The 11,373-nt window shown below is 38.4% G+C and overlaps 1 protein-coding gene across 1 annotated transcript; it reads left to right on the top strand.

The window, feature by feature from the left end:
• The first annotated feature begins 261 nt into the window (after nucleotides 1–261).
• On the top strand, nucleotides 262–8,122 carry gpr61 (G protein-coupled receptor 61). The gene is made up of 2 exons (XM_084087334.1): nucleotides 262–1,095; nucleotides 5,354–8,122. Exon 2 carries the CDS (start codon nucleotides 5,615–5,617, stop codon nucleotides 7,022–7,024), a length of 1,410 nt encoding a protein of 469 aa, XP_083943460.1. The 5' UTR covers nucleotides 262–1,095; nucleotides 5,354–5,614; the 3' UTR covers nucleotides 7,025–8,122.
• Nucleotides 8,123–11,373: the final 3,251 nt, after the last annotated feature.

Genomic DNA, 11,373 nt, shown 5'->3' with positions numbered 1-11,373 from the left:
AATGATCTGTGGGGTATTTTGAGCTAAAACTTCACATACACAGTCTTGTAAAAAGGGGCATTATACCACCCCTTTAAAATGTAATTTATTTAGCTTTTTTTAATTTCAGCTTTTTTGTGATTTACTTTTTTCTCTTCTTTTTTCCCCTTAATCCTTGTGTAAAATTTCCATTTGAATTTTTTTTTAAACTTTTGAATCTCTGTAGACACCTGCCGTCTTCCAAAGTCTCATAGCTTTATAATCATTTTCTGTGTGTTCCAGGTATCACCAAAATGACAAAACCGCTGATATTTTCTCGTAGTCCCTTTGTGCCTTGGCAGACTTTGCTACCTCAAACAAACAATAATCAGGGTCTCATGAGAGGGATTTTAACGGATTGGACACAGAGATCAACCCAGGCCTAACTGGAAGAGATTGAATGAGAAAAAGCGAGTGTGTTTCCTTGCAACACCCCCCATGGATCCCAAGAACCTGACGTGACCCGTACCGCATCTCATTTGTGCGAACGTATGCGCCTTTGAGCCTGTGGACATACGCGGTGGGAACGGGAGGGCACTAGGACCTGGTGATGCGAGGAGGGTTGCCTGCCTGCCTGCATCCCTGTCTCCTCTCCATTCTGCTCTGCAGTTGCCCTGTGCGTGTGTGTGGGAGAGCACATGTTTATGTGTGTTTGTGTGGATGTGTGTGTGTCAGAAGAGGGGCAAGAGTGGGTTTCGCACGGCGCCGCTTAAAGAGACGGCGCTTTTTGTTATCTTTCTGTCTTCTCAGAAGCGTGAACATCAGCCTGACCACCTGGACCAGCCGCCTGCCTGAAGCATCGCTGACGGGGGAGGGGGCGATCTCTCTCTCTCTATCTCTCTCTCTCTCTGTGTGTGTGTTTGTGTGAATGTGTGTGTGTGTGTACATGCGTGTGGGTGGGTGAAAGGGTGAGGGGCGGAGAGATGAAAGGGCCAGGTGAGGAGGGGTGTTGGGTACCTCTCTCTCTAGCTTTCTCGCTCTCTCTCTCCCCCTCTTTTTATCTCTCTCTCACTGTCGTGCGACACTAACCCTGGAAGCTGAAGAGGAGATCCTTGCTGCTGGACCTCTCCACTACAGGTACGTTCTCCTCATCTACATCATGTGGAGCCACGGTTCCTTTAGCTTTGCACCTCCACACCGACGCCTGTTTAAACTTGTGCATCGTGGATGACATGCATATGTTGTAGTATTTCCAGACGGACAAGTTGGAAATGGTTTTTAAGATCTCAGTCTTGCAGTTTGACTTTTCTCAGGTCTTGCTTTGTAGGCTTTAGGCTCCATTACCAGGCTTGTATTCATGTTTGTTTCATTTCGTAGGAATTTAAACCAGCAGTGGCCTTGAATGATGGTGTTGACATACATGACATATGTGTAATGTAGCACTGAATCAGCTCACCTCTGGGGATTATGGGGACTGTTTGGTAGCAGACAATAAACTCTGCACTCAAGGGTGTGATAGTGGATTATATAGGTGATGACAGCAAACATCATGTTTATAAGTTGTAAAGTGCCAGCATTGGTCACCCTGAGGGGGAAAGAATAAGAAGAAGGGAGGGGGAAAACACAAGGTTTCTGAACAACAGAGCTAGTTTTCATCGCAGTAAGTACTGAGTCATGTGCATATTACGGGGTCATATGTTTCTCATCTTGTTAGTTGCTCGCTGATTCTTGTCTCACAAAGTGCAGGAGGGTTCACAGAAAGTCGACCATTTTAAAATGCATTTGCGGTTCCTACAGCTTCATCTCGGCCCTGCAGATCATGCATTTAAGTACATGAACGCTAATCTCAATCCTTTCCTATAGGAAGCGCAGGTGCTTTAGGGCTTCATGACCCACACTGTCCTTTTTAAAATCCTTTACACAACCACAACCCAACAAATGTATGAAATACACTAAACACTGAACTGTGTGTTTATGTTTCTCATCGTGTGCATGGGCATTAGCATCACTGACTGATGATGGCATCATAGAAAAGTAATTTTCATGTTGATTATTTACAGTACGCCATGACATGGGTAATGTAAATTTAGGTTTCTAGATAACAGATCTTGACACAACGGTTGATTATTTCTCTGTACTACTTATTATGGAGCTGTAGTGACCGTATAATAAAGGCAAAGCTTGTCAGATCATCTAAAAATATGGTAGTGACATCTAAATGAACTACTTTTATGATTCAAATATGACTAGCTACCAATGAAAGTGACTTTTTAAGGGCCATATGTAGAAATGTCTCTTTAAAGGTGAAGTGTGCACCACTACCGTTAACAAAATGGCAAAAGGAATTTATGTTCACGTTAAGTGTAGTTTATTTTAGTTTTTTTATTTTACTTTTGTTCAGCAAGGACGGATTAAATTGATCAAAAGTGACAGTTAAGACATTTATGATATTATAAAATATTTCTATTTGAAATAAAGTTTGCCATCACAGGAATACAGTAAATTAAGTTTTAAAATATATTAAAATAGAAACAAAATATTTTAAATTGTAATAATATTTCAAAATAGTATTGTTTTTACTGTGTTTTGTTGGTGCCTTGGTGAGCTTACAAGATTTCTTTCAAAAACAAAAAAATCTTACCAACCCCAAACTTTTGAATAGTAGTGTAAATATGTTAATGTGACTACAGTTAGTCTTAGCATTGTGCACTTGCTCAGAAGACAGAAATGATGTTTCATATGTGTTAATCGCTTTGTGTCATGACCAGTACTCTTGGTCAGACTAAGGAAGACAATAGCTCAACTACTCTGTGTACATATAAATGTAGTCCATGTTGTGAAAAGCCCTATTCGCACGGGATAAGTATTACCTGATGACCTCTAGTCATTTGTAATAATTGCGGAGGTTGTGTGTGATCTTAATTCCGTGCGAATCGGCCATGTCTGTAATTTGTAAAGTAAAAATTCCCCTGCAAATGACCTACCATATTTCGCCGAACACAGAGGTCCTGTGATAATATTAGTCCCGTGCGAATCGGCATCTCTGTGATTTGGTGGGGTCGTTTATTATTTTTTTTAAGGTTTTTGTTTCCTGTGCGCTTTTTTATCCATCTTTCGTGAAGAATGGAGGCTGCGTTGGAGTGTTTTGATAGTATTTTGGGTGCTGGGTCATGTCACTATAGGCTACACCATACAACTATACAATTTGCAGAAAGAGAAAGCTGAAAACCATCAGAAGAGCAAAAACAAAAAGAATGATTAGATGGAGATGAATGACTAGCAGCATGTGGTAAGGAACATTCTTCTGTTTTTGATATTTCATACAGCTAGACCTATAACGACAAGACATTTCCAAGCAATAGCCTATTGGCATCATATCCAGGAGATAAGTCAGTAAATTCGAGTAAAATCACAGGCTTCACTTATCCCGTGCGAATGCGCCACACGAAATTCAGATGTGGGTGGGTAATTTCTAAATCACACGTGGTCCCAAGATAAAACTAATCCAGTGCGAATAGGGCTAAAGAGAGACTCACAATGTTTACATTTTTCAGTGAATCCAGTCTACCAATGGATTACTTGTTTCTGCACATTTAACTGTGAAAGAAAGAAGTGTTTTATCAACAAAGTACACACTTTATGGTAATATCGTCCCATATTTTAAAAATTGTGGATTGCCTAGCACAAAAGAAATCCTGCCCTAGTAATATACTAATGATGCTGGCCTAGTTATGTAAACATCACAGGTTTAATCCCAGGAAGTTATCTGGAAAGTTACTGAATTCACCAATCACTATTGTGTCCCTTCATCTCAGGTATATAGCCTATATATGGAAGTGCTTTTCCATATTTTTATGGCATTTTTTTAACGTTTTTTTGTCTGTGGATTAGTGTTGTTTTCACTTCAAAAATGAAAAATTTGGCGTTATTTACACACCCTCATGTTGTTCAAAACCTGTATGACTTTTTCTTCTTTGGAACTCAAAGAAGACATTTTGAAAAATGTCTTGGTATTTTTTTAAATCTATACTATTAAAGTAAATGACAAAACAGTTGAAACGTTCTTCAAGATATTTTCTTTTGTGTTCCACTGAAGAAGTCATACAGATTTGGAACAACATGAGGGTGAGTGAATGATGACAATTTTAATTTCGGATTGAACTATCTTTTTAACTCTAAACACTCTGCTGTTTTGAGTATTAGTGTTTTTCTTGCTAACTTCTCAACTCTAAAGCTCCAAAAAACTTCAAAAAGAAGAGGAGAAGGCTAAAAAGTTATCTCTATAATCATCACAATCAAGCTCATCATAGTCATGTGAATTATCATGCAACTGTATTTCTAACTGCTTTTTGTCTGGCCAAACCACAGTTACAATACCTTCCAGGTACAGAATAGCCCCTTCCCTTCACTACTTACAATCAGTTAACCATGCGATCATTGTGGTCACGAGCCTTGGGCAGAAAACAAAGTCTATGCTTACAGAGATGTCATAAAACAACAGTTTATATCTGAATTAGATATTCTTTTGAGCTCTTGTCATAACACTGACCACATTGTGTCACAAGGGAGAGTTTGTGCCCTCAGGGAAAAAACTGGATGGATTGATGCTGTGGAAAAACAAAGCTGGTCCAGTGTTTTTACAGTAAAATATGATATCGTAAAGTTGAGAAATGATGCATGTAAGGGTAATGTGCATGGTGTGGTGATGACCATAAACACAGGCCACATGATTGCAAACAGTTTAAAGAAATTGCTTTAAACTTTCTGCATGTATGTTTGTGTGAATCAGACATTAAGTACATTTCGAGTTGGGTATAAACAAAAATTTCATTACTGAATTTGATTCTGATTCACAAGCTCTTGGTTCAGTTTTGAATTCGATTCAGTTTGATTTGATTCTGATTCATTTGGCCATATTTCAGTTATACTATCCATTTTGCTTACATATGAATGTATGATAAAACAATAACTTGCAATGAACTTATTTTTGATTTAGTTACTGCTCTGAGGGATTCATCAGACTAATTAAAACAGTAACCCCAATTTGTTATTCTTTATAAATGATTCATTAAAAGGACCGGCTCTTAAAGAGTAATTTGTTTGTAAATAGAACTACACTAGTTGTGCTGTATGTTTTTTGATTCACTAAATCAAGAGTTCATATGTGTCATTGTTTGTGAATTGGATTGTGTTCTTTTTTTGCAGCTCAAAAGAAAGACTGCCATTATTTTCACTGTTCAGATCCTTTTTATCTTACCACATTCAATTCCAACCTCAAACTCGTGTTAAATATGATTTGTTATGTTGTAGTGACAATATTAGGATTTTAAGAATGCATATCAAGTTGTCTTATTCCTCAAAAGTTGCTTGCTAAAATTATTGTCTCTTTCCACAGTTCCATCATGTCTCATTTAGAGCTGCTGGACATTAAGCGCGATGGAGCGCCAGGGACTTCAGAGGTGAATATTTGAAGATGAAACTGGACGTTGCGACACTAATCTGCCCCAACTCCAGAGTCTGACCTCTACCAGCATGCTGTAACGCAGACAGAACCTCATTATTGAACGGTACTGCTGGATCCCACTCTTCAGCAGGGGAGGATGGGTGATAGTCCCATGAAAATCACCTCCGCCCACAATCCTTATTCCATCCTCTCATGGAGCATACAACCACCTACAACGCACTGTGGAACATCACCCACGCCACCTCTTGGCGTCCGAACGCAACCCAGCCTAACGTCTCAGGACTGAGTGTTCCCAGAGATGGACACCTACTCCAGACGCTCGCCCTGTGCACTATGCTCCTGATGGACATACTGGCTATAGTGGGCAACTTAGCCATCATCACCGTCATTGCCAGGACGCCGCGACTACGCAAATTCGTGTTTGTCTTCCATCTCTGCCTGGTGGATCTCATCGCGGCCCTGGTGTTAATGCCTTTGGGTATGCTGTCAGGTCAGGGCTTTTTCAACAAGGCTCTGTGTCAGGGTTACCTGTGTCTAAGCGTGGGACTGATCAGTGCTGCTATCCTCACTATCTCAGCCATCAACGTCGAGAGATACTACTACGTCGTTCATCCCATGCGCTATGAGGTGAAAATGACCATGGGCCTGGTGGTTTCAGTATTGATCGGAATATGGATTAAAGCCATCCTCATGTCCGCATTCCCTTTACTCGGCTGGGCGCTTGAAAGAGAGGAGACAGGACCGGCACTGGGGAAGGTTATGGGAAAAATTGCTGAACCAAAGAGCTGTTCGCTCCACTGGATGGATGGAGGGCCCCAACGACTGGTGTTCATGGTTCTTTTTACGCTCATGTACTTCCTGTGTCCAGTGCTTATCATCTTTGTGGTGTACTGCAACATGTTTAAGGTGGCCAGGGTGGCCGCCATGCAGCAAGGCCCTGTCCCCACGTGGATGGAGACTCCTCGGCCACGCTCTGAATCTCTGAGCAGCCGCTCGAGCATGGCGGCCAGCCTCAGTGGAGCTCGAACCACCCCTCAGAGGACTTTCAGTGGGGGCAAGGCTGCAGTGGTCCTAGTCGCTGTAGGAGGTCAGTTTCTTGGGTGCTGGCTGCCTTATTTCTCCTTCCACCTGTACTGCGCCGTCATGCCGTCCTCTCTCGAATCCCTCGCACGCATGGCCCAGCTAGAGGACGTGTTCACCTGGATTGGGTACTTCTGCTTCACCTCCAACCCTTTTTTCTACGGCTGTCTGAATCGACAGATCAGGGAAGAGCTGGCTAGAAACCTGGCCTACGTTTTCAAGTGGGGGCGTCCCGGTGAGGAAGAGCAGCTGCCCAGTCGAGAGGCTTCTATCGAGGAGAACTTTCTCCAGTTTCTTCAGGGCACAGGTTGCAATATGCGGCCAAGGAATTCCCAAAGCATCTCCATCCCTCAACAGGAAGAGGACAATCCTCTCTCCACCGAGCTCCACAGGCCGTCTGTCGACTTCCACATTCCTGGCCAGATCATGGAGGAGACCTCGGAATTCATAGAGCACCAACACATGAATGATCTTAATATATCAGACAATTGTATCAAGACTAAAGCAGAACTGCAAGGTTGATATTTTCAGACGTGAAATCTTTATTTAATGTATCATATATTGTTGCTATGGTTTACCATTGGATCTTTTTATACTCTGTCCAAGAATTTGTACATAGCTTGTTTAAAATTTTTGGTTGGTAGATTTCTGTCATATTTAAAGCATCGTTTTTCTTTTCAGGAGAGATGTTGGACTGATAAAATGACCTCATTCCAGCACATTACCGCTAGACAGAAACTTTACATAGATTCAGCAACATTTGTCCAAACAATGTAACATGGAAGCAACATTGTGATGTGGAATCTGTATTCAAAAAGTGGTATGAACCGCAAGTGGTTGATGTTACAAATTTTTAAGGCTCCTAATGTTAATTCAGACAACAAATAAGTATAAAATTGGTTAATAATTCAGAACTGTAACAACAAAATTTGGAGCATGCACTAATATTGAACCAAGGTTGTTTGTGTGGTGGGTAGATTCTAATTCTTTAGTTGCCATAAAGTTATGGCCGTCCGCAATGTCATATTTAAAAACAAATTATGTTTCTTTCCTCAAAAATTAATTAAAAAAAACATTGAAACATATAATCTGTGGTCGTGGTGGTGGTGTGTACAAGGACTCTCATTGTTCAAAAGTTTGGGGATGGTACGATTTAAAAAAATGTTTTTGAAAGAAATCTCATACTCACCAAAGCTCACTTATTTGGTTTTTTAATTAGATAAAAAAAAAACAAAAAAAAAACTTAATATTGTGATATAAAATTACAATTACAAATACATTTTTGATTTGGTACTCAAGAAACATTTCTTATTAATATCAATGTTGAAAACAGTTGTGCTGCCTAATATTTTTGTGGAAACCATGATACGGTTTTTGAGACTACTTGCTGAATAGAAAGTTCAAAATAACCATTTATTTGATGCTTTTGTAACAATAATGTATTTACTGTCACTTTCTACTGAATAAAAGTATTAATTTCTTTTCACACAAAAAAAATCACTGACCCCAAACTTTGTAACAGTACTGTATATTCAGACAAATCGAAAAAAGATGTTGAAAGTGTTCACAATCTAAGAGAACACATATACAAGTGTATTCTAGTCATTTGAACAATAAAGGGCACACAAATAAACAACTCTGACAGATTTTGATAAATTCACAAATTGGAAATGTTCTGAGAGTTCATCAAGATGCACATTCATACGGCAAGACTTGCTAATCAGGCATAGAGATACAATCTCGGGTTGAAAAAAAAAGTGTTTACAGAGAGTAAAAACTGCCTCTGTTTATTCAGTCACATTTTCCACACCTTGTGACATGAAGATGGCGGCTTCCACCCTGGGGCCTTGGGCTTGGTGAGGCACCTGATCCACAAAATGGTGGGGCCAATCAGATAGTCTCTGACAAAAGGTTAACAATCGGGTCAGCTGCAAACATGTGCCACTACAGATGTCCTTTGAGATTTTGTACTTCTCCACCCACTCCCATAAGATAGAAATATTGCTTTTATTTTTTATTTTTTTTTAGATGTGATGAAGATTGTACTACACCTGAGGTATTTCACTCACTAGCAGGTTTCACATCAGATGGGTTCTCCAATATTGGTAGAAGATAATGGCACTTCAAATCTCTCTCCTCACTGCATTGACCATAAGAAAGTCCAGGCAGAGACTCAATGATCTCAGCTGGCTCAAAAACAGAATGGTTGCATATGCTAAATATATTAAAGAGAGTTTGAGAGAAGATATAGTGTAAGATTCATACCTTCACTGTTTTATTTCATCAAAATTTGAATGTAGCTATCTTTTTTTAATCTTGATATATCATTAAAAATGTTTTTTGGACATGGTACACAAAATGTTTTGGACATGTAGCATGTTATTTGAAGTACCTTGACCATGTACAGTCGCTGTACAGTACCATGGTACCACCACACAACTTTTTAAGGAATTAAAAAGTTTGAAAGCCTTTTTTTTGTATCATCAAGTTTGTAACATGAAGTTTGTCTGAGATACATTTCTCAAATTCTGCCACAGAATGAAATTCTCAACGTTATTAAAAGAAGCTGTTTTGTTTCTTTGTCGTTCTTGTGATGCAGACAAGACTCGTCTCACTGTCAATGGCCTTCTGTTTTTGGGTAAACTCCTGTGTCAGTGCAGTGCTGTGTTTTGCCATAAGCAGAAAGAGCTTGTTGTGGCCTCAGCATACAACAGCAAAGTTAATGTCCATATAACCAACTTAGGTCGTTGCTATTTTGGTGGTAGCTGTTTTAAGAGATTGCGGTGCATGGCAGTAAAGACACAAGATTTCAGGTTTCAGATTTTCCCTTGTAATGACATTAGCGCTGGTTGTTATTTTGATGAAATAGAGAGGAGAGATAAGTACACTGGGTCAAAAAAGTAACAAAGCAAATAAAATGTAATTAAAAGAAAAAAATATATTGAGGCATAATCTTAATTACTCACTTAATAATGTTGGGTTAAAAATAACCCAATGAGTAACCCGTCTATGGGGTGGTATAGCACCTTCCCAACTGTGGGTTATTTTAACCCAATACATTTGGTTAAAACCCAGTTGGGTTAAAAGTAACCGAACAGTTAAGTTAACCATTTATTTTTATTTATGACATTATTTTAATAAATAAAATACACTTTGTTTCGAAATAAAACAATAAATATGTCTCAACAAATATATTTTTTAATTACAAACTAAATATTGGGGCATTTAATGTAAATATACATAATTGTGTACATAAATTCAAAATACACAAGTGTACATACAACATACGTATTTAACCCAACAGCTGGGTTATTACTAGAAATTACCCAACAATTTTAAAAATGACCCAACATTTGTTGGAGAAATAACCCAACATAGTGATGTGTAACCCAATGGTTGGGTTAAAAAAAATAACCCAACGTTTTTTACTGTGGATCTGGGGTCAGTAGGATTTTGTAAATACATTTATTTTGCAAGGATGAGAAATGATCGATTTACTTACTTAAATTTACCGGAATCCTGCAAAAACAAAACAAACAAACAAAAAAAATGATCATGGTTTCCACAAAAATATTAATAAGAAATGCTTCTTGAGCTGCAAATCATCATATTAGAATGATTTCTGAAAGACACTGAAGACTGGAGTAATGATGCTGAAAATTCAGTTTTACCATCATAGGAATACATTTTAAAATATATTATAATAGAAAATAGTTATTTTAAATTGTAACAATATTTCTGCTTTATTGTATTCTAAAATCAAATAAATGCTTCAGTGAGCAAAAGAGACTTTTTTCAAAAACATGAAAAAAACTGTTTAAGTGACGATATTAGTGTATATAAAATGTATTATTTTAAATATATATATATATATATATTGTTAGTATTTTAGCATTAACATTAATAATTGTATACTTTTTTATTTACCTCTTAGAGTTTTGGCTGTATGAAAGAGTAAGATACCATCACCATCACAATCACGTTAATGCTGTTTCACTATTAATAACTGCCTTGGAGGACATCTCGAAATAACTCGGTAAACTCATCTTGACAGAAAAGTACCGAAGATATTATTTAGGAGGGCAAATGCCATTATCAAGAAATACAGTGCCGAGAGTCCACAGCAGACGATGAAAACATTCACTATTTCACATTGTTGCTCTTTCTCTCTCTTCTCACCCAATCCCCTAAATATAGTTAAGTAGGTACACACACAAATATATAGGTATTCACATTTAGTAACATGCACACACAAACACTCATGTGCAAACACTCATGCAGACACACACTCATGTGCACAAACTCGCATCAGTGCGACTCACATCAATGTACTTTGATGTTTGGTAAGTAAGAGGGAGACCCCTAGTGGTGAAGTTCAAAAAACCTGACCTTTTAGCTCTGCTGAGAGATGAAGGTGCTGAGAGCTTTGTGAAGTCATTTGCAGCACTGGGGGAGGTTGCTTCTCAATGCTGATTAGAGATCAGTTTGTGTGATCCGTCATATATCGCTCCACCCAGAGAGTTTTCAAAAGTTGGTTTGGACTGTACTTCAAAGTCAAGATAATGGCTTTCATTACAATCACTATTCCAACTGAATTAAAATCCTGCATCATACTGTTATATGTGTCTAACATTATTTGCTACAGTATCAAAATGTAGGCTATCCCATAACTAATTAGTCATAGTAATATAAATCAGTAATATATATATACATTATTTATACCAGATCAATTACAGAGGTAAAGCCCAACTGGTGGTATCACCTACTAGATGAATAGATTAATAAATAATGAGTAGCCAGATTTCAGTGATCTTAGACAGGGGTGGGACATTCATTAATGGATCCCAGTTCAAATGGCTGTAAACGTGTTA

This window comes from Abramis brama (genome assembly GCF_963993115.1).
Source record: "Abramis brama genome assembly, chromosome: 16".
Classification (NCBI taxonomy): Eukaryota; Metazoa; Chordata; class Actinopteri; order Cypriniformes; family Leuciscidae; genus Abramis; species Abramis brama.
Note: the sequence above shows the minus strand (reverse complement) of the source record. Positions and strands in the feature narration are given on the sequence as shown.